Source organism: Erpetoichthys calabaricus, chromosome 6, assembly GCF_900747795.2.
Source record: "Erpetoichthys calabaricus chromosome 6, fErpCal1.3, whole genome shotgun sequence".
Classification (NCBI taxonomy): Eukaryota; Metazoa; Chordata; class Cladistia; order Polypteriformes; family Polypteridae; genus Erpetoichthys; species Erpetoichthys calabaricus.
In genome coordinates, this window is record NC_041399.2 from 196,567,439 (window position 1) to 196,591,737 (window position 24,299).

Sequence of the window (24,299 nt, forward strand, 5' to 3'; positions counted from 1 at the left end):
GGAACCATCTGGTGTGGTAATTTGATAGAGACCTACTGAAATGGAATTGCAGCAGGAGTCAAAGCAAAAACATGCTGCCACATTTTAGTTAAAGTCCGACCAGGAGTCTTACTGTGTGTGTGTAACACAGTATATATTTATATAATAAACACACACTTCCTCATTCAACTAAAAATATTCTAGGTTATGCTACCTTGTTAAACATTTTTCTTTTAGCTTATTCATGTGGAAAAAACTTCAGTAAGGGTTTATAGATGTTTAACAACATGTAGTAATTAAATAAAAAATGAACTCCTCAGGTGTCGACATTCATTGTTTGGACAACACAGTATAAGATGGAGCATTTAATATTTGGGAGGTCTTGTTTGTATATCTTGTGAATACTAGCTATCCATGTAGTAGATGGCAATTAGGCTAACCTATCTTTGTGATTATTTTTTTTTTTCCAGCGGTGAAGGAAACCTGTAGATGGTTTGAAGACAACTACAGCACAGCTAGAAAATGAATTAAAAGGTTGTAATGATGTGTTTTGTATATAATTAAAACTTTTAAAAATAGAGACGAGTTCTTGTGGCTTAATTTTGCAAGAATTTCTAGGGTTCTGCTGCAAAAGTAAAGCCTTTTTAAGATGTTCTGACCATATTATCAGTTTTTGTCCTTAAGGAGAACAGTTATGAAGAAACTCCTCTCGCTGTGTGTTTTGGATCCTGCTCATTTTTATGGAGGGTTTTATTATACGTGTGAATTCTCAAGTTTTTATGTTATGCTCTTAATTATTTAGAATACCAGGGTTCTCTAGTCTGTTATTAAAAAATGTGAAAGTGTGTGCCTTCACTCATGCAGTCCTTTATGATGTCGGAAGTTAACTTTAAAGCTGAATGACTCTGTTGGAACAAGTTACGTGTTGTTACAGGAACAATAGAAGTATGCCTACTAAAGATGGACCTAGTAATGCTGGTTGTTACAATATAGGAGGCGTTAGAGTTTTGGTTTTATACTGTACTTAAATATCAGTGTATGTAAAGAAAGCAGCTTATTAGGGTGAGAGACACTTTGTATCCACTTGTTCCTTGATGTAAACAAATTTATGAAACCGCGGCCAACAACAAATGTTAATCTTCGACAACAATTGTCATGCACAAAAATCAAATAACTCCGAAATGATCCTTGGGCTCACAGAGGTACAAGGGGGGCCCTGACTGCACAGTTTATACAGTGACAGTAGGTGCTGTTTACATTATCATTTCCCCACATTGGTAGTGTTTACCACTGAAGTGGGTGCGAGTTTTGGTTGCTTTATAGCAGGATGAACAAACTAACCACTAATTTAACTACTATAAGCATTTTTGCCGTTGCTTATGTATTTAGAAAAGCCGACTACAGTTCAGGTATTCAAGTTGTTCTCCTTTCAACACCACACATTGGTCACAGCCTTTAATTTACTGTTGTCACTGCAATTGCTGCTTTCTGTGCGGTTTTAGGTAGTGGGCCATGGCTGTGTAAATACTGGTGGCGTTTGTGGTTTTAGGGCACCCCATCTAAGACTTAAGGGCATAACGTTGTGTGACAGTTATGTTGAGTGATTTCATTTACTACTTTTCCAATAGATTTTGTATGATTTATAATTCTAATGAAAATCAGGGGTAAAACATTCATACATTATTGAAATATGTTTTTATACAAAATTACCCATGTAACAGTTGGCCATACATTAAAAAAAAATGATATATTTCTAAAATAAATGTACTTGAGCTAAAGTGTAGGGCAGAGGTCTGCAAAGCCAGTCCTGAATGGCTATAGTGGGTGCAGCTTTTTGCTTCAACATTATTGGTTAATTAGAATCCAATCCTTGCGATTAACAGCTCTTATGTGATTATATGGGTGCTTAGTGTAATTGTTCTGCCGTGTCAGCTCATGTCTTTTTTTTCCATTCTAAGGATATCATCCAAATGATTTGTAAACTAAAGTTGATCAGTAATTCTTAGTCCTTCATGTTTTTCTTTTCAGTTTCCTCCCAAATATTATTAGACCAGATATGGTCAATGGAAGCAAGTTAGATGAAGCACACTGCTGGTTCATTTGTCGTTTGCATCCTATTGCTAATAAGGAATCATTAAAAACAGCGAATGTAGCTGTTTAGGACTTAAAGGAGGAATTAAGGTTGGGGACTCTAAACAAGACAACTAAAATGAACAAAAATGTTTGAGTAGTAATTGACTTCTCATTTAGAAGAACAAAAATATGCAGTCTCTACAAGCCTTCAAGGACAACTTTGTGGACCCCTCATCTATTGCTCTCTACAATAAAACCTATTAATCAGTTGTTTTACTGTAAGAACTATAGATCATGCTATCTTGAGTGATTATTGGGGAAATCTTTATTTACATGTGAAATTTACAACTTTAATACTAGAGCAGAGGTCTCCAGTCTTCATCCTGGGGGATGCAGTGATTACAGGTTTTTATACCAACAGACAGTTCCTGCTGTTAATGAAACAAGTTCTTGAATTTTGTGCCTTAATAGCACACCCCTCACCCTGCGGTCAGACATTCTCATCTTGTGGATTTTATTTTTCTGAGGATATCCTTATGGCAGGGGTCTTCATTCTTGTTCTTGTAGGGCCATTACTGGTATGTATTCATTCCAGCTATATTCTGTGTTTATTAGAAGGTAATTACAGGTATTTAAGGTAATTGTTTTTGGGTTTAGTTTTATTTCACCTATTAAGAGTCACAACTCTAATCCCTCACTTATCGCGGGAGATAGGTTCCAAGGCCGACCGCAATAACTGAATTTCCGCGAAGTAGGGACACCATATTTATTTAATTATTTAATGTGTATTTGGACGTTTTTAAACCCTCCCTGTATTGTTTACAACCCACCCTTTACTCTATTAATAACAGGGACAACTGCTAAGCAATATGAAATCGGTAGATAAGTTTACACTTACTGTATAGCGAAGTACACATAGCTATATATGACGTGATGATGGTGATGAATATGCTGTGCAGTAAAAATGATGACGATGAAGGTGATAATCCCCTGAATGCAGTAGCAAGAGCACGTTAATTCTGAATGAGTGAGATGAGACTTCCTGGTTAATGCAGCACTCTGTCGCTGAGCCAATCAGCAGCACACAGGAACTTAACTGCGTGCTCTGATTGGGTAGCTTCTCAGCCATCCGCCAATAGCATCTTTTGTATGAAATCAACTGGGCAAACCAACTGAGGAAGCAAATACCAGAAGTAAAAAGACCCATTGTCCGCAGAAACCCGCGAAGCAGCGAAAAAGCCGCGTTATATATTTAGATATGCTTACATATAAAATCCGCGAAGTCGTGAATCCGCGAAAAGTGAACCGCGAAGTAGCGAGGGATTACTGTACATTTTTTTTTATTTGCTTCCCGTTTAATTATCCTGCTGCCCAATCACACAGAAACTAACAGTTAAGATGGCCCCATTTGCACCGGTCTGTATCAGCAATTTACTTTTCCATTTAGGTTGTTGGAAAGGAAACAAGAAAATAATTCCAACAAGTGCTAAACTTCTGTCATCCTAGAAATACCTTAAAGAAATCCTCAGAAATGTCATACAAGACAGGATGAGGAAATCTATGAGGTACACAGTTAAAGAACAGCAGGAACTGGCTGCTGAGGTGGAGATGGTCTGGGAGTGTGCCAGTAGTTTTTACTACAGTCCAAGATTGGAAACCCTCCTTGTTCTCTTTTTAATGTCACTAATCTTTGTTGGTTGGTAGTTATTTTTGGATCACAGTTAATGGTTTAGTGCTGTTTGCTCACACAAATGCAAGTTTGTTGATTTTTCTTATATTTTTGTTTGTATATGCAGTCAATTTGCTTCTAATCTCATTGTTATCTTTTGTAAAACATCATTTCTGTTCCTTCTTTTAAAAGACTTGAAAAACGGGTCTTGATGTGTGATACACAATCTTCAGAGTACTGTTGTCCTTCACAAATAATGTTACAATTTTAAATGTCTGGAAACATTTGTATTCGGCCATTTCATTTTTGAGGAACTTGACAGATTTTTAGGTTATGGGCATTGTAGCATTGTCAAATTTGTGCAATCAGCTAAAACTGGTGTAAATATAAAATAAACATTATTTTTTGATTATCATGTTGTCTGTGTTAACTTCATCTATATACAAGTAAACCTATATTTAAAACTACTTATAAAAATGACTAACACTAAACAGCATTACTGAGAGTGTAGTATGGAAGTTCCAGGGGTATCAATGTAGAAGTTATTAATTTTGCCAATTGTAGAATGATTCATTTAGGAAAGTTACATCTTAAAGATCCCAAATGTAATCTGTCAGTTACCGATGGCTGGCCTATAAATCTCGCTAGTTCATGATCTTATTCACCCTACAAAAACAGTTACTTTGGTCCACACTGAGGCCCCTCCAAATGATTGAGCTCAGGTGTTTCAGCTGTGCCCACAGGTAACGGGTAGCCATACAGTCTCCATTGACAAACAATGACAGTAGAACAAGTCATACTGACAAGCTCAGTGACATTAAAGACGTGAGGAAGGTGTCATCCTATGACAATGCCAAGTCAGTATGTGAAATGTCTGCTCTTGTAGATTGCCTCAGTCAAGTATAAGTGGTGTTATTGTGACGTGAAAAAGTGTCAAGGAGCAACAGCAGCTCAGCCACAAAGTGGCAGATCATGCAAACTCACAGAGCAGGCTGTCAAGTGCTAAAGCACATAGTGTGTAAAGATGGCCTGTGCAGTGATGCATCGCTCTCAAGTGTTCAAACCTGCCTCTGCAAGCAACATCAGCACCACTACTGCACATTGGGAGCTTCAAAGATGGAGCAGCTGAATACAAGCCTAAGATCACCATGCTCAATGCTAAGCATCAGGTAGTTTAAAGCTTGCCACCATTGGACTCTGGAGTAATGAATCACACCTCACAATCTGGCTGTCTGATGGGAGGACTTTGGGCTTGGCAGATGCCAGGAGAACACTGCCTTCTAGTCTGCATAGTGTCTACTGTAGTTTGGTGGAGGAGGGATAATTTGGGACTAGACCCATTGGTTCCAGTAAAGGAGCTGCCTGTGGGGGTCTGCACTTGCACTTACTGAGGAGCACTGTGCAAGAACAGATTGAATTATAGTATTTCTGACAGATTGCTCAACTAGTTTTGACAACAGGACTCCTTGTGTTTTGTAGTTACTCTATCTGACACCATTCCACAGCTTAACATACCGGGGGGGGGGGGGGGGGGGGGGTTGGGGGAGGATTTGCTTTTTGAATCGCCCTAAGATTTCTTCCATTTTTTCCTGTACGGTATTTTGGGAGTTCCCCAAGTCTTCTTAGAGTGATTCAAGGCTGCTGTCACTTAAACAGGGCTGTGCAAAGCCAGGTCTACAAAACTTGGAGGAACTCAAGCGGTCTTCACAGAGCCCTGACTGCAATCCTACTGAATACCTTTGGAATGATTTAAAACGACGATTGTATGGCAGGTGGTCTTGTCAGTAGCTGACCTCACAAATGCTCCATGGGATGAATGGGAACAAATTCCCACAGGCACAATTAGTTATAGAAAGCCTTATCGGAAGAGTGAAGGCTATTATAGCAGTTAATGTGGGAAATCAACTCCGTATTAATATTCTTTGATTTTGGAATGATATGTGCAACAAGCTCATACAGGTGTGATGGTCAGATGTCCAAACATTTGGCTGTGCAGTATTTCTTCTAGGTGAACACATGCTGTTTTGCCATCTGTCTGGAGTTCTTTTTGTGTCTCTTTCTGGTAACTGGACAGACAGGTTGCCTGCCCTGAAGATGTGGGGGAAGCACTGCCAGCTTCTTCCTACTGTTAGAATATTAACATAGAAGTTTGGCTTTAGCCTGAAATTACATAGTCTCATGTAGGCTTAATCTACATATGCCAGACTGTATACACTATTTATATAAAGGAATCCCTTTTAAATAAATTGCAGTACTTTTAAAGGGGATAGAGTCTTCTTAATTCTAACTTGGCTGTAAAACCTAAGTCAAAATTTCAGAGGAATAAATACATTCATTCATACGTTTGATTATTTTGATGTACTGGGGGGGGGTTCTGCCCTCTACTTGCTTCGCTAGCCAACCTCGTGCAGGCCCTACGCGCTAGTCATTTCCCAGATGTGCCGCTTGCGACAAATTGCGCTGTACTTTTGGATCAACAAGAATATCAACTCTGTCTTTGCTATCTCAGTCTTTCTAAACTATTATCTCTGACAATTCGTCACAGGTTGGTTTATTATATATGCGAGCGTGATCTTTCTGATTCATATAGAAATCCAAGAAAACTTTTGTCCTTGTTTTTCAGACAAATTTCGTGTAAAGTGTGATACTGTTAGACGTATGGATTTGTATCCATTATTGGCTATAGAATTTCTAATACATCTGATCATTTAACTCTTTCGATTCTATGTTGCATCGCTTCTCCGTGATCATAAATTTAATCCTGACCGAATTGTGGTTTCTTTGAAATTAAAGTTGCAGTAGTTTTAATTGTTGTGGGACCACAGATTCTCATAGCATATGGTCCCGAATCATGTAAATCTACATTTTGAGCATTGACCGATGAGAATGCAAACAGATTATTGTATTTGCGAAAATTTTGCCTGTAGTGTTTCTGGATTTCACTTTCACCAAATAAAAAAAATCTTATTTGTTGCGGATAGGCCTCTTCATTGGGAAGAAACACGAAGACGATGATCTACAAGTCTCAGACTTAAACTTTAAAGTAAAACAATATGTACATGCTTCTGTCATATCACCTATGTTACATATATTTCAATCTCTTTTTGCTGTTTCGTTATTTCACAGAGTAATAATTTCCATTTGCACTTGGATTATTATTGTTCTTTTTTGGATTCTTTTCTCTCCAATGATTTTTGGCACCTTTGACATGCTACCCTTTCTTCTTCGCTTAGTCGTTGACGTTTCATCTAGAACGTATAAAATTATTGTCCTGAAAAGGACTACATCAAAGGAAACAAATAGATTTTCCTCATTTTCATACAAGACGTACAAGTTAAAATTTATAAAAAGAACTGTGTCTGACAATAGCATTCACAGGAAAAAGTAGGGTGAAATGACACCTTTTATTGACTAACTAAATAGATCACAAATGCAAGCTTTCGAAGCAGCTAAGGCCCCTTCATCAGGCAAGGTGTAACCTCAACTGCCTCGAAAGCTTGCATTTGTGATCTATTTAGTTAGTCAATAAAAGGTGTCATTTCACCCTACTTTTTCCTGTATCGACGTATGGCTAACACGGTACAACACTACTGCAATAGCATTCACACGAATGAGAGGTGAGTAGACCGTGGCCGTGGTTAAACCTCCTGGCACAAAGTCATATATGATAGACTTCCCTATTGTATCAGCCACCTACCTCTGAAAAAAGGGGATTCTCTGTTACATTATATACACACACACACACACACACGTCATATGAAAAGTTTGGGAATCCCTCTCAGCCTGCATAATAATTGACTCTCCTTTCAACAAAAAATAACAGTGGTATGTCTTTCACTTCCTAGGAATATCTGAGTACTGGGGTGTTTTCTGAACAAAGATTTTTAGTGAAGCAGTTTTTAGCTGTATGACATTAAATCAAATGTGAAAAACTGGCTGTGCACAAATGTGGGTCCCCTTGTCATTTTGCTGATTTCAATGCCTGTCACTGCTCAATGCTGATTACTTGCAACACCAAATTGGTTCGATTAGCTCGTTAAGCCTTGAACTTCATAGACAGGTGTGTCCAATCATGAGAAAGGGTATTTAAGGTGGTCAATTGCAAGTTGTGCTTCCCTTGGACTCTCCTCTGAAGAGTGACCGCATGTAACTGAAAACAAAGATCGTTCAGTCTCCTGGTTTAGAGGAAGGCCACAAAAAGCTATCTCAGAGGTTTAAACTGTCAGTTTCAACTGTAAGGAATGGAATCAGGAAATGGAAGGCCACAGGCACAGTTGCTGTTAAACCCAGCAGGTCTGGCAGGCCAAGGAAAACACAGGAGCGGCATATGTGCAGGATTGTGAGAATGGTTACAGACAACCCACAGATCACCTCCAAAGACCTTCAAGAACATCTTGCTGCAGATGGTGTATCTGTACATTGTTATACAATTCAGTGCAATTTGCACAAATAACATCTGTATGGGGAGGCACGGTGGGGCAGTGGGTAGCGCTGCTGCCTCGCAGTTAGGAGACCTGGGTTCGCTTCACGGGTCCCCCCTGCGTGGAGTTTGCATGTTCTCCCCGTGTCTGCGTGGGTTTCCTCCGGGTGCTCCAGTTTCCTCCCACAGTCCAAAGACATGCAGGTTCGGTGCATTGGTGATCCTAAATTGTCCGGATGAATTCAACCCAATATCAACAATTCACGCATGAGTCACAAAGTTGAAGTTACACAGGGGTTGGATATTCCAACAAGACAATGACCCAAAACACAGTTTGAAATCTACAAAGGCATTCATGCAGAGGGAGAAGTACAATGTTCTGGAATGGCCGTCACAGTCCCCCTGACTTGAATATCATCGAAAATCTATGGGATGATTTGAAGCAGGCTGTCCATGCTTGGCAGCCATCAAATGTAACTGAACTGGAGAGATGTTGTATTTACAATATTGAGGTCATCTCTCTGTTGGGGTGCCCACATTTATGGACTTGTCTAATTTTGTTATGATGCATATTGCATATTTTCTGTTAATCCAATAAACTTAATGTCACTGCTGACATACTACTGTTTCCTTAAGGCATGTCATATATTAAAAGAAAGTTGCTGCTTTGAAAGCTCAGCCAATGATAAACAAAAATCCAAAGAATTAAAAGGGGTTCCCAAAACATTTCATGTGACTGTATCTGCATTACCCAGCTTTGCAGAGGAAATTTCATACAGAGAATAGGAGTTGCTTATAACGCAGTCTATTGGGTGTGTGTAAGTACCACCAAGTGCTCCTATATACAATATTTGTAGTGTTATTTTTTTATTTTTTTTTACAAAGGCTAATATTTTTGGCAGGCAGTGTGTTATAGTGCTTCAGATTTTAGACCTTGGAGTTCATCCTGCGAAGGACGCTCTGTGACCAAGACCAAATTAAATGCAACTGATTGTATCTCTAAGTGTAGTAAGTCACCTTGGATAAAGACATCAGTCAAATAACAGTGTTCCCTGTAAGCTGCAGCTGTGCACCTGGTCTCTGGATGCCTCGCAGCACTTTTGAACAGTTATACAGCTGTTCTCGCCTTTCACCCTTGCTAATGTACCCGCTGCAGCCCAAACTCCACAGGTTAACTCCATCGTTTATGTGATAGTTCTTCACAGCATTTGACCTTTCAAGGGGATCTCCTCACTTGCCATATGTGCATGTGCTTTGGGGCACTCAATACTTCACACCTCTAAGATTGCTGGTAGTCAACAGTGAAAAAGGTGCCCACTACCCATTGAGCTCTGCTTCAAGTTTTTTTTTTAGAATGTCAAATTTCAATCAAATTCATACATTAGAGATGTCTATTTTTTTTTATATATTTTGGGAGGGGGTTCACCCCTAAATATTGAAATGTTCCTTCTTAGCAGATACTGCCCAAGATGTACCATCCTGCCACATTTCATCTTTTTAACTAAATGGAAAATAGTGTGTGTGTGTTGATGAGTGAGCGTGTCAGTTTTTCATTTTATATTTCCCAACATAATTCCAGTTTGTCTGCGAGAAAGAAGCCTCCTTATGTGTAAAACCACCACCACCCAGCTCTCTAATGTTTAAATGTTTGCATACAGTTATGCTTTACCCTTTTAGAAGCGGCTGCAACCTGCACTACACTTTAACATGTTTTTGGGGAAAAGGGGAAAAAAAAAAAAAAAGTTTGAAATAGGTTACATTTTAAAATTTCTTCTTGGGGACAAAAAATAATTTGAATGTTTTTGCATTGAGGCCAGAGTATTAGAAGATTCTTAATTTAAATAATAATTAAAAAATGGATTAAACTTAGAAGTTCTGTAATTGGTGCCTACAGGGCTTTACACACACAGAAAACAGAGTGGACAAGCTTGTGTGTAAAAAAATAAATAAATAAATAAATAAACCAGATTTAATGCATACACCACTGTATAGCACTATAAAAAAAATAGAGGTGCTTATTTTAAATGTTTATTCTTGCCACTTGATCTACTTTCTACAGATAGCCTTTGTGTGGCTTTACCCATCCACTTTAGAGCGCTTGTACATATAAAAATTATGACATCTGCATTATACAACTGCTACTTAATGTCTACAGTACGTTTACTCCTTCTATGCACACAGACTTAAATCAGCACTTTTATAATCACAATTTCAGGAACCTTCAGGTCAAATTTAGCATGGGATTTAGTAAAAAACCAGATGGAGATTACAGTTCAATTTTTTTGGCACAATCAGTTCTGATATTCATACCAGTAAATCCCTGTAACTACACTTAAATAAATACTTGACAAAACTTAAAAAACTAAAAGACTTTATTTTAAGTAGTATACAAAACCTGTATTAAATTTCATCTTACAAAATGTCAGTTTTTAGTAAAATTATGCCAGATAAAGGATGCTGCTCAACAGCCCATCTGAATGAACAACTAAGGTCATAATCCAAATAAAACCCTATAATGAAGGTTGCAGGACTCCAATGAGAGCAATTTACAAAATGACCGGAATGGTTTCCAGCTCATTGAATGCTACCCTAAAACAGGTTTAAAAAAAAAAAAAAAAAAAAAAAAAAAAAATTGGGGACTTGCGTATTGTGCAAGGCTTCAGGTGTTACAAGCCAGATGTGTTCTTGGAGAGGTTTATGGATTCATGCACACGGCAGAACTCCTGCCCCTGTGCTACTCGGTTTTTGCAGGGTTGCCCAGTCTTTGTAAATCCACTGCACCTATATCTGCCAGAGGTGGACCTGTCCACAAAATAAAAAAGGACATTAGTGCAAGAATACTAACCAAAACAAGAAGCTTGAATGAAGCATTTTATGTAAATTAAGGAGTTTAATCCATCGTCTATATAGGATAACAATGGGCATAAAATAGTTTCTAGTGCATGATGCACACACCAATACACAGAAATACAGGGTGGGTCAAACTGAAATTGGGAGAACATTCAAATTACAGCAGCAAGGTTATGGTACAAACCAAGTCTCCTTCAGTTTGGATGCATCACTGACCTCCAAGTGAGTTCAGGTTTTGACTCAAATAAGCAAGCAAAGCACAGTTCACTTTTATAAATACAAAGGGTGTATCTCCTGACTTCTCCCCATATTTTTCATATTAGGCAGCCCAAAAGGAGTGACTGGCTTGTTGGCCTCCGTGTATAGGACTGTGTCTGACGTAGTTATAACTGAAAACAGACACACTTAGAGACTACATGTTCTTTATTGATGCTGCTGAAAACAAGTTTGTTTTCCTCTCCTTTACTGTCAACTGGCCATTGTTTAACAATAATGTCAATGGACAGATATAGTTGGACTATTTATGTTAATCAGTTTGGAAACATTTTATTTTATAGTGTTTAACAAACGTGTGTCTATGTGTATGCATTATATAAAGTTTGAAATTGTACTTCATCTGTGATCTTATTACAACTCTCTGAACTGCAATCAGTGGAGCTTGCTGTACAATAATAAAAATCTGAATTCAACCTGAAAACTCAGGACAAGATGCAATTCTCCGAGTCTGAGTTTGGTACATTCCCATTGAGCCAATTTAGAGAGTTCCCAGTTAACCCAACATGTATGTTTGGGATGTGGGACAAAACCCACATGGACCCAAAAAAAAAATAATAAAAAAAAATCCCTAAACAGTTAATCTATACATATAAAAAAGGCAAATCCCTCACCGACTTCCACTTTCCATACAAGTGGGAACCTGAAATTTCGTGTACACATTCCTTACAGTTTACCAAAGTTAGATATGTTTCATGTCCTATTGCAACACACAAGGGGTAGGGTGGAGGTTAACGGGTGTACCCCTTAAACTCTCTCATATACATACACACACACACACACAGGAAACCCCGCCTCACTATTTGTGCGACTTCCAATATATGTAGGAAGCCTAAATTTCCCATGCTCATCCTTTACACTGTACTTACAAATGTTAGGTATGTTGCATTTTGCGCCATGCCCCATAATGAACTTTCGAAAATAACATCTTTTTTTTTGGAGGTTCTCACCACTATGCCGTAAGGAACCTTCGAAAACTGACCTCTCCTTTTGGCGGTTTCATTCGTTATTTCTGTTAACAGAGGATTTATTTCACGGCAGAGATGCACAATGGCCGCCCCCGGTCCCCCTTCCTTTTACTGCTTGGCCACTGTTCGCGCACCTACCACATGGTTGGCTCCCTGCTTATATACATTAACAACATCCTGCGCCCCCACACTCGCTTCCTTACTTTCTTCAGCTGTTCGTCATGCTCACTGCTCCCTTCGGCTTTACTCCACTGCTTTAAGGGTGGAAGGACTGCGCATTCTTCTTTCAGGCTACCTCTAAACCTCACCCATACTGATTCCCCCATGTGTAACATATCCAAGCAGAGCACCATGGCGCAAGTGCTGTATGACTGTAAGCTCATTGTATGGGATAAATGCACTATGGCACACAGAGCAGGTGTTGAGGCTTTAGACAGGACCCTACAAGACATCAGAAAAACGACAAAAATGGGAGGCTTGACAGTCTTGCTGGCTGGAGACTTCCAGCAGACCTTTCCAGTTGTCCCAAGAGGAACACTCGCCGACAAAGTTAAAGCATGTCTGAAGTCTTCATACCTATAGCCCAAGACCAACATTCTTACCTTAATAAACATGAGGGTTTACTTGAACTGCGACAAAAAAGCCGGGGAGTTTGCCACTCCTCCTCAAAATAGGTGATGGCAATTTAATTGAACAGAACTGTAAAATCAATGTTCCCAACAATCTCTGTCTCCTGGTAAATGCCTTACAAACCATTATTGAAAAGGTTTACCCCAACCTACGAAATCTGTATTTAAAGGACATCTCATGGTTGAGGGAGAGAGCTATTCCAACACCACAAAAATGACATGACTTCACATATAAACATTTTACTTCAACTAACTTCCGAAAGAGAAACATAGAAGTCTGTTGACTCTGTTGTAGAACTAGAGGACGCGGTACACTATCTGGTAGAGTTTTTTCACACTCTTAACCCTCTGGGCATGCCTCCGCATACTCTACTTTTGAAGGTTGGTGCACCAATTATGCTACTACGAAAAACTTACAGCCACCAAAGCTTTGTAACGGCACCAGGCTTCTGATCAAATCTCTGCACAAGAACCTAATTGAAGCAACTGTCTTCACTGGAACTGACTCAGGGGAGACTATTTATTCCATGCATCCATCTCATACCCTCAGACCTCCCATTCCAATTCAAAACGCCTCAAAATTTCCAGTAAGGGTCTGCTTCACTATGACAGTAAATAAGTCACAGGGCCAGGCTCTAAAAAAAAGTCGCCATTGACTTGACACAAGACTGCTTCTCACATGGCCAATTGTACATTGCAAGCTCAAGAGTAAGCTAAGCAGACAGCTTGATCATTTTACAAAAAGATCCTTATATCCTAAAAATGTGCATTTCTCATACACAACATTTACAATCAAATTAAACTCTTTACAATCATCAAATTCACTCTCAATACTAAAATAAGTCTACGACAATTACATTGACAATCCTGTTATTTTTAAAACGTTTCCTTTTCTTTTTCATAACTTCTTTAACACACTACTTCCCCGCTGCGAAGCGCAGGTATTTTGCTAGTTAATAATAAAATGCACAAATACTGCCTCCTCTGAAGAATTCACTCTGTCTTGCCTAAATTTCCCTTTTTTTTTGTAAACGTTGACGGAGTTGACCCTCTAATGTTGGCTATATATTACTTAACCTTTTTTGTAGGAACACGGAGTTGCTGGGGGGAGAGGAAAAATTAACTAAAACACTATTGTAGGTTACACAAGTTGTAAACAAAATCAGAAGAGTGTGGTCTTTTAAGTGGATCACAGATGGATATCCATATATGCTTTTCCTGGTTGATACTTACTCGTTGCTGGCAACAGATTGATTAAGACTCGTATTTCTTAATTCTGACACTGTCTCAAGTAATGAAGCTAGTTGCCTCTGGGGAAGGACCTCTTGGGTCACCTATAAAGAAAGGAAGAAAATACTGTATATTACCATACTTTAGCAATAACTTCATATTGAAATGTATCATGTAAAACAAAAAAAAACGGCAAAACACAAACCATCAGAGTTTTAATTTTGCCTTTTACCTTATCTCTTTGGAAATCTCTGGTGTAAATGACGAGGGAAATGCTTTTTATATTTTTGATGCACTCTCTTTGAAAATAGTATGTGGAATTATATAAATTTGATAAACCTATGATCAACATGCACAGTGAAGTGTAATACCAGCATTATGGAAAAAGTTTGAAAAGTGACAATCTCCTATAATTCTCTCTAAAGAACACCGTACGGCCTAGAGTAAAACTGTGCACAAGACGGTGAGAAGGTAAAACCTGAAAACTAACAACAAATGCAATCAATAAAATGCCAGAAAAGTGACGAATATAGAACAAGGAGCACATTTTTCTAATTCGAAGTCTTTACACTTTTATATGTCACAGTTTACAATCCCAAAATTTGAATAGTAAATATCTTAAGATGATCAACATTTAAAAACATACATAAAAACCTCCCAAACAAACAAACTACAACAATCATACAGACACACAGCAAGACTTACCAAAGGAAGACTCGCTCTCTTTTTCAGTACAGGAGTGGAGTGATTTGGCAAGCCTTCCGATTGCCGACGCATTTTTTTAGTCATTATGTCTTCAGCTACTTGTGTTGAGAGTTCATTAATGAGGGGTTGTTCTAGGAAAATTTAAATGGCAGAAGTGTAAACCTGTAAGTGACACTTCGACTAGCTAAAGTTTACTTCTAAAGTAAGTGGTAACGAGATTTTAAGAAGACTGTAAGCCAGTACTCACCAAACAAAAAGCTGTCATGTTCCATTGCCGTTAAAGGAGAATCAATTTCTTCCTTGAACAGCTTCCTTCACAGAAAAAACCATTATGAAACTCCAGAATTAACTCAGTTTTTATACCAATTTATTAAAAATTACATAAAACCCATGGAAACATCCTGAAAATCTTATTAGCACATGCTATTTCATGGACAATTCAACCACATTATTTCAGAACTGTACAGATCTGTAAGTATCAAATTTAGTATTAAAACAAAGTTTTGAATTATGTAATTGTTAGGTAAAATTTCACCAGCAAACTATATAAATGTACATCATATACTGTGTACTTATTACTTTCTTTTGTATGTTACAGCATGGAAGACAAAAAAAAAAAAAAAACAACCCTTTTATTTATTCAAGCCCATGTAGATATTATTGGAGTATTATCACTGAAAGTCAAAGGCCAAGATCAATGTAGATTTTAAATATATCCCCAACCCCCCTAAATTGGAAATTGGGCCTCCAAAGTTCAAAACTATACACTAGTTTAATTTTTTCAAAAGCAAATCAGTATGATGATTAATTGCATGTTTAAAACAACTTACTCCTTTGGAGTGGACGAGTATATTCCATCACATTTGGTTTCATACTTAGAAGTGCTGCAAGTTAAAGGCATAGCAAGTGGTTTACTCTGATGGCGTGATAATGCATACCCCTTTGCAAGCTTCAGAAGAAACCAGTTACCTTGGAAAGAGTAAGCAAAAAAAAAAAAAAAAAAAAGTAGAAAGAACATTTATTTAAAAACTAAAAAGCAGGTATAACACTTGTGGTAATTCTTTGATATATGCAAACATTTTATGCAATGCAACTTTACCAAGAGTGATTATTAATAAAAGTATCTATCTATCTATATACTGTATATAAACTTCGGACATAAGATTTTTTTTGAAAGGCAGATTACCTATGCTTCAATAGCAAGGTAAGATTTGTTTGATACACGTGTATAGACCTTGAAGTTAGTATCCCCCCATGGCAAAAAGTTGTATAATTAACTCGATTACAACCATCAAGTTCTACCCAAGGCAAAAGTCAACCTTTCCTTCCTCAGCTTACTTTGCATTTCAGACAAAGCAAACAATAACTCCTACTCATGACAATTTTAGATATTAAAAAAAAAGGTTTACAGTGAATTTAAGAGATGTTCTGTACAACACACCATATGTTGTGCTCCAAAACTAAAAATTGTATTTATACAATATTTATCTTCCTCTCTGCAAAGCATATACTGGAATAAGGTATTATGACCAACAGGTTATACTAGTGCTCATTTACATAACAAAGATGAACATAAAGCTATGAAAACTCCAGATTAGGCACATCCATTTCTAAACTCAACTGTTTACCCACACAAGTCGCTATTGCGATTCGTTCTGTTGTCATAATACTCGAGACACTACTCTACTATAGTAGAATACCACAGTTGCTTTTCATTATAAAACAGTGAAATAAAATCTATTAAAGATTCAGACACAAAGTATACCACATACTTTTCACCAGTCTACTATTTTTTTTCTGTATTACTAATCCAGTGTACTTTATTGCTAAGATAATTTTACACCAAAATATACAAAAATCCATCTCTTTACATATATTTGTACATTATTTTCACATAAAAGGAACAGTTATTACAACCCCCAAAAGCCTTTTGTGAAAGCATGCTTAAACTGTAATACCAATGTAGTACTTAAATTAATCTTTATTTTGCTTTAAGTTAGTCAAAGTTTAAATTTCACATATAATCCTATCAAAATGTTAGTACCCAGGTAGGGAAAAAATTGAAAAGGTATCACTCATGAAAATGGTTTGTTATGAAGCATGCGACAGTGCAATCATTGATATTCTTTGTACATTCAATTTAATAATACAGTGCTATCACACTTGCAAGTGTCAAACAGACTCACATTATAAAGTACTGTGTTAACTTACCAATTGCTGTAATTATCAAAAAGACTGACAAGCTGCGGAAATCCATTGCCGTTTGGTGGTTGAGTTCTGCCAAAGCATTTAGGACAACCAATACTAGAAGTACTGCCCGTGAAAATCCAGGAGTTTGCAAAAATGACATGAGAAGAGCAGCCAGAAGGAAGTAGCCAGAATGTAAGATACAGGTAGACAATGTTGCCAGGTTAAACCCTATAGGCGTGGAATGTGCACACACACAAAAAAAAAAAAAAAAAAAAAATTCAAATATTTAATGCTCAAGTGATATTTTGGGAAAATGTTTATAGTAGCAGATTTTAAAAACTTCACTGTTGGTTAGAGGTCAAGTACTTAGTGGAAGGCCAATTATTCCTACTGTGTGAACAGTAAGGGAATACAAGAGGTTGAGCTCCTATACTTTTAAAATTATGTGCTGTTTTCAACTTCAAAATCTTTATCCATAACATTGTAGAGGAGCAACTATATATAGTTATGTACTACACATCCATGCAACAGGGAATTTATCATGGTTGGCATCTGCTCTATTTATTCTGAGAAAGCTTTCACATGCATAGAGCAACTATGCTGCATCTAATTAGGTTGCATTTCTTTTTGTTAAAAAAAACAAAACAAAAAAAAACACACCAGAACATCTTTGGCTGAGCCATAGGAACTGGAATTCCTTCAATGACTTTGATAAGCCATGTTGAAGAAATACTTTCTAGTTTTGAATGCACTGCCTCTGCGATTACATGCATAAATTCACATTTCCAAATAAACAACCTGTGCTGGATCACTTTTACTTAAGACTTTTAAAACTAAAAGAAAGTATAATGGTATTTGAGCTCAAGGTCAATGTTTCAAAAATATTTTGCACAGGACAAAACAAAAAGCATTATGAAAAATTCAAAGTAATTTAAAATATGCCTTGCATTATGCCCTATTAAAAGCCTGTGCCTTGGAGATGAACACACTTGAGGCTTACCTGCCCAACTGATGAAGCTCTGGATGTGCTGAAGCCGGTGTTCCATGCTATTGTGCATGGAGTCCACAAAATCAGCCAGATTTCCCAATGTGGTATTCATTCGCTGGAGATTACTCATCAGTTGTTCGTAGTAATGTACAGTGCGATTCTGGTAGACAACAAATCCTGCTGCATTAGACTCTAGGAGAAATCATATACAGTTATACATAAACAGGATTCTATTATAGAGCTGCTTTAATCTGCTCTCAAAACAAAAACTCTATTACTAAGATTGAAACAGAACACTTCATAAGCAGTGCACAAAACAAACACTTGGAAAAATACATTCAAGGCAAAGGCCAACATTATGTCATAACCAAGTGGCACTTAGATTTACAGTTCTTCAAAGCAGCATTTAACCAATATTATTAAATAGTCCACTCACAGTACTAGGACAAAAGTATTCAGATTTTGTTTAATGTACTTACTAATATCTACGTAAACTAGACTAAAACAGGAATTGTGTTGCTCAGTCAGCACACATACTTCAACTGCTATCAATATTCATAGATTTTATATTATATATTACTGCATTTAACCAATACTTATTTTCAGATGATATAATTAATCTAATCATGCTGCAATATTAATTTAGTAAATGAAGGCCAGGAACCTGTAACAAGTTTTTCATGTCAAGATCATTTTTGTGCCAAATGTGGGCTGAAGTTCACTTAAAATAAAAAAAAAACAAAAAAAACCCCACACCACCTTAAAGAGTGGAAGGTAATACCTATTTTAGAATAGATTTCCTGGGCTCTAATTCTTACTTCTGCCAGGTCCGAAAGAATAGCCTTATGTCCATCTTCGAGATCCACACTTTGATCCTTCAAATGCTTGCTTACATTTTCTACATATCAAGAAAAACACATTAGCAGACCAGCATTTGCAGCCTCCCAGAAAAGGCTACATTTTACAGTGCTAATGAGCATTGTAAACAAGAAAAGAGCTTGCACAAATGACCTCTGGCTATCTGACACTCATGACTCATATTTCCAAAAGTGTAAATTTTAGTGGTTAGGAGTCTGACTACACATTGAAAACTCCTTAAACTCTTACAACAGTGTGCACAAAATGTATGATGAAATGAGGAGTATTTTCATTGCAATTACAGAAGCACTTACAAAAATCAGTTTTTGGCTTAATGTAAAAATTTGATAGGTGATGTAAAGGAATGTCGGGTCAGATTAGGAATGGCACAAAAGAAAGAGGCAAGAAGTAAACAAAGTAAAATTAGTAGTATAGGAATCAACTTGTCAAAAGTTAGAAACAAATCAAAAGATCTCTTGTGCTGAACAGTACCTATGACAGAAAAGCCAACCGTAAGATGTTAATCATGCACTCTTATGCTTACGTTTTGCTAAAGCATCAAATGTTGCTATTACTTTTCAAGCATGAAACTAAAAAGAGTACAAGAGTATATACTCATCATTCCTTATTATAATCAGATATTACAACAACACACAGAAGATGTTAGAAACAATTTATAAAAAAATTTGTTTACATATAAAAAAAAATAATAATAAAAAAAAAAAAATCTAGAAATCAATCACTCTCACCCATGCGCCAAGTTATATTTTCAATGAGCTGTGCCACAAGCTGCTGTCCACTTGCAATTAGTGCTCTTTCCTGTGCCAGACGCTCCAAGTTGGTATCAATAGAGGTCTCCAGCTTACTTTGGCCTTCCTGCAGAACACTCTGCTGTTCTAATAAGGAACTCTGGCTGCTAAGAACTTTATCCAAAGAGGCACTAGTCAACTCCTTCAGCTCCCTCTGACCATCCTGAAAATAGGAACCACATGGTTAAAAATCAATCAAACTAGCCTTAGTTGCATTAAAAATGCTTATCAAAATTAAATAAACCCAAACTTAGACTGATGTTTAGTAATAATTTACACTGAACTGCAGTGAACAGTATTTTACTTTGCCCAAATATCTATAGTACGAGTTTACTGTTGCTCTAGAGAACACATTGCAGGTGAAGGCTCGAGTTACAAGGAGTTTTAATCTAATGCACAACACTGCTCATTTTGAAATCCTATTAGCCGAGACAAGTGAAGAATAGTAGAATCAACCTTGTTGACAGCAATAGACCTACAATGACTCTGAACAGACGCAAACAGAAACGGCAGTGACCTACAGAAATGGTTTATTTTGCAGACAGTCTCACAGATCCAGAATCCTGAGATAAAAATCTCTGCTTGGAGTTGCCACACATTTTCCCAGTATGTTCATGGGTTTTCCCCCCACAGAGTACTCTAGATTTCTTCTTCCCCATCCCCAAAGACATGCATTTTAGGTGAATTGGCGATTACAAATTGGATTTGTGCAGTTGTGAGAGTGGGGTGTGTGTGTGAGAGCATGGTGATGGACTGGCACTCTACCCTAAGCTACATCCTGCCATAATTGGTTCTGGCACCCCACTGTGACCATGCAATTGATTTAGCAGATTTGAGAATGATTTGCTATACCCATTTTTATGGTATATTTGATTCTGGAATTCAATACAGTACCTTAGATTTTTTTGACCATTGACCAGTGGAGGAAAGATTTATTTTAAGTATAAAAAAAAAAAAAGAAACACTCTTCAGACAGTAAAATAACTTGGCCCAGATCAGGACCATGAGTCTGTCAAATGGCAACACTAAAGAAAAATACAACAAAAACACAACCTAACCCAGGCATAAATAAATATTGCAAATCCAAAACTAAACTGAGCAAAAGAGTGTATATTTAAAGCCTGAAAAGAAAGCCTTAAATAAGCCTTATTTTTAGCGAAACTCGTATCAATTTGAAAATACAACAGATAAGGAGATGCAAATCAGTAACAAAACAGATTTAACTGCATGATTCACAAAATAAGGCTTTTCCATTTGCTTAAAATTGTGAAAACAAGAGTTTCTCATAAAACCTTCTGAAAAATCTCTCACCATGATGGGTATTCTTCCAAGACCGTGCACCAGAAACTGCACGTTTCTAGTGCAGGTACGCAGTCTTATTGTGAGGCAATGAGAAAGTCACTTAAAGGAATGCCATAGAGTCAACATTCATAATGAATGTAAAACAAGGTTATTACTATTCATGTTGTTTTAGAAATAGATGTTAATTTATTTTGCTCACCTTTAGGGCTTTCATTGTGTCAAGCTGATTGGTTGCTGTAGAGATGAGAGAGTTAACGGTCATCTCCGTTTTCTTCCTAAACTGCAAATGGCGGGTGGCATAGCAGACAGAGCGTGCTCGATTGCTCACTATGTGATAAGCATTCCAGGTGTCTGGGTCCATTTCTGCAGTACATTGTTTAAGCGTCTGTAAAGATTAAATAAAAGTTAAAGAAAAAAAAAAAGTCTTGGCAAATATTAAGGAGTATACAATTTAGGCAAAGTTATCAAAAATAACATCCAGTACATCAAAATGTTTTATAAAATGTTTAAAACACAAACCATTTCTGGGGTGCACAAGTAGGTCCTACGTCCTTCTGCAGCTGCTTGACAGTTAAACAGAGCCACTCCCAGTTTACCTAGTTCCTCTTCAGATAGGCTGCTACATGAAGACTTTAGTTGTACAACCACCTATTGTAAAAATGAGAGCACAGACTAGAATGGTAACATTCATAACGTTACTGTACTGTATTCAAGCAACAATGACCATATACACCTACAAAAGGGTGCATAAATCATGTTAGAGGTTATTCTCTACCTTATAGTGGCAGCTCTCCAGTGGTGACAGTTCGAGCTGTTTTGCCTCAGCCAGAAAACGCTCATCTGCAGTGGTCATCTCAAAGGCAGGGACTCCAGCAGAAAGATCTGGGGGTGTAGCTGTGGAATCTGGTGTTACAGACCTCTTCATCCACTCAAAAAATGCTGCTACTTGGCCTGGGACCAAACACAGCATGCACAAGGCAAACATCCAGGTAGGTTTTTGCATTCTGCACTAGCCTGTGTAAAGATTGAGAAAAAAGAAACTGCCTATTTGACAAACAAACAAAAAACTCCAAAGAGAAATAGAGATGAACAAACAGCTAGAACTACACTGCAAATCAGTGTTAATTTGTGTGTCAACGGTTGATTTAGTCCTAAGACAAACATTTAGACTAACTTTACCTAGCCTATCCAAATTCATTTTAACAAAATCGAATACAACAATAATATTTACAATTGGAACGTTGTCATAACTGATAATTATAATTGAAATTTCTCTAATTTCAATTATAACAATTACAATATTTATACTTGAATCTTCAGACATGAGCAAGCAACAGGTTTTAAAGTGGTGGCTCTGCCACTGTGCATTTCTGAAACACTTAATTCTGCTAAAATAGTCTAGTAAACAGTAAAATTTATACGTGTATAAATGCACAGAACGTAAGGGGTAATGAATCCTACTGCAATTACTCCACAAGATTCTGTCATCATATTGGCAAATAATATATTGACTAATTAACTTCAAACGAAGAAATTAACAGGATTAAGAGGTTTATAGGGTCATCATCGTCACGTTCACAGAGCACAGGGATATTCCTGCTTGCGTGTGTTAATCAAAATGAAACACTGTCGCCACTCTCCGGCGCCAAGATTGGTGTGTGTAACAACTTTAACTCGAAACCTCTCTGTGTTTGTTACCTGTAAAATCTCAGAGAAATCAAAGATCGTCATGCACAAAATATTTTCTTTTCTTCATAATGCTATCTAGGTTCTAGCTAGCGAACCCACCCGATACAGATATAACACAAAATATTTTTTTTAAAAAGTACATTTTCAAACACGAGCTTTGCTAGACTGCAACATTATATTGTAATTATATGACCGCCAAGAAAAGTAAAAAAATCGCTTACCGTTTCATGTCACAATATATGTGACACCATTTTCGAATAGTGTTTACACCAGTGATCCACAAGGTCTTAACGGTAGCATGCCATAATATACGCAATTATGGCATACTTATATTTAAGTGGAAAAATAATTCGAATTTGATAGTTACTTAATTACTTAAATACATAAACATAACGCGAGACCAATTCAAAACCAACAACTATCCTAACATGTACGACTTTTGGGTTGTGTAAAAAAAACCGAGGGGGTAGAAGGAAAAAACGTACATATGATCAATACATTCAAGTTTCACACGTCACAGAGATAAACGCCATAATTTTAGAAGTATAAGGCAGTTGTGCTACCCCTCGATTGCTGGTCATAGTGTTTTCTAAAACCTTTGAAGTACACCAACTGAGGAAATGAAACACCGAATACGCATAATACAAACAAGAACAGGGCATTTTAAGAGTATGACCTTTCCCACATGCTGATATTTGGTATTATGCCTCACCGATTTATCGTTGGGATGTTTGCTTCCTACAAGCTCAAATATTCTTTTCCATAAGTGTGTGTTATAAATATTGTCTTCGCCGATTACATTTTTATAGCCTGGTTAAAAAAAAGAACACCTTCAAAATGCTCCAGCAGACAGAACATCACGTTCTAACACATCGCTCTATCTCGTCTTCACACATGTTCATGGCTAAAATTAATTTAGAGCAAATTGCAAAATTTGGCTACGCGTCGAACAAACAGTTTGATAGTACCAACTGACTTTGCAAAAACTTACCACGTAATGATTAGCTGATTAAGTATAAACAAAAAATATTAAAAAATCAAGCGCACTTTTTACAGCAGCTTTACTAACTCTGCACCTGTGCTGTTACATCGTTAGCGCAGAGTCCAACACATTTAAAGTACTACATGTAGCCAATAGGATGTGTTGGCGGACAGGGTCTCCTGAGCCAATAGAAAAAGTCACGATGGCAATAAACGGCCAATCAGAATAGCGCGCGGGTTTTTTTTTTTTGGAGCCTGTGTTCCTCTCCTCAAGCTTGTGAAGGAGTGGCTGTAGGTGTTTGGGAGCGTAGGTCTGTTTAGTTAGGGATTTAGACGGAGTAGATGGAACACCAAAAACAATTTAGCTCATCATCGCCTGTCCGCAGTGCTCGCGGACTGATTAATTCATGGGGTAGTTCAAACTAAATTGGTAAGGCTGTTCAACTAAAAGAATTTAACCTTACGAGTGGAATTGTAGTACAGTGGTTATTGACGCCTTCTCAGATAAATGGCATACTGGGTTTGATTCTCATGCCACAGAGTTTGAATGCTCTCTTGTTCTCTCTGCCTGCGGTTTAATCTGTGTGGTCAATTTATTTCTTACATTCCTAAAGACATGTAGGTTAGATTTATTTGTCAACTCTAAATTGGCCCAGCATGACTGTGTGTATGTGTATGTATGGACC

At 37.3% G+C, this 24,299-nt stretch overlaps 2 protein-coding genes across 5 annotated transcripts in view; one reads left to right on the plus strand and one right to left on the minus strand.

Annotated features, from left to right (window-relative positions):
• The window catches only part of gfus.1 (GDP-L-fucose synthase, tandem duplicate 1), a 36,213-nt gene extending 32,091 nt beyond the window's left edge, over positions 1-4,122 (plus strand). For 3 of the 4 annotated variants that reach the window (XM_028804258.2, XM_028804262.2, XM_028804261.2), the window contains one exon: positions 450-4,122. In XM_028804258.2, the coding sequence (XP_028660091.1) occupies positions 450-505 (56 nt within the window). In that variant the 3' untranslated portion in view covers positions 506-4,122. The remainder of the gene's footprint in view (positions 1-449) is intronic. The other variant, XM_028804259.2, reaches the window with a different exon arrangement.
• Positions 4,123-10,199: 6,077 nt separating this feature from the next.
• bmb (brambleberry) lies at positions 10,200-23,745 on the minus strand. Its single transcript, XM_028804263.2, has 13 exons — positions 23,624-23,745; positions 21,719-21,957; positions 21,463-21,591; positions 21,143-21,328; positions 19,582-19,804; positions 18,756-18,872; positions 17,987-18,166; positions 17,008-17,214; positions 15,627-15,765; positions 15,044-15,108; positions 14,797-14,927; positions 14,095-14,195; positions 10,200-10,943 (listed from the first exon to the last, which is right to left on the minus strand). The coding sequence occupies exons 2-13, from the start codon at positions 21,944-21,946 to the stop codon at positions 10,808-10,810; spliced, it is 1,842 nt and encodes a 613-aa protein (XP_028660096.1). The 5' UTR covers positions 21,947-21,957; positions 23,624-23,745; the 3' UTR covers positions 10,200-10,807.
• Positions 23,746-24,299: the final 554 nt, after the last annotated feature.

What these genes read in the sequence shown, in the direction of transcription:
- bmb (XM_028804263.2), bottom strand. Translation starts at nt 21,946, where the DNA reads ATGCAAAAACCTACCTGGATGTTTGCCTTGTGCATGCTGTGTTTGGTC. An exon ending in TGGAGAGCTGCCACTATAAG is followed by an intron (nt 21,592 to 21,718) that starts GTAGAGAATAAC and finishes TTTTTACAATAG; the next exon opens with GTGGTTGTACAACTAAAGTC. An exon ending in CAATCTGTTGCCAGCAACGA is followed by an intron (nt 10,944 to 14,094) that starts GTAAGTATCAAC and finishes TTTTGTGGACAG; the next exon opens with GTCCACCTCTGGCAGATATA.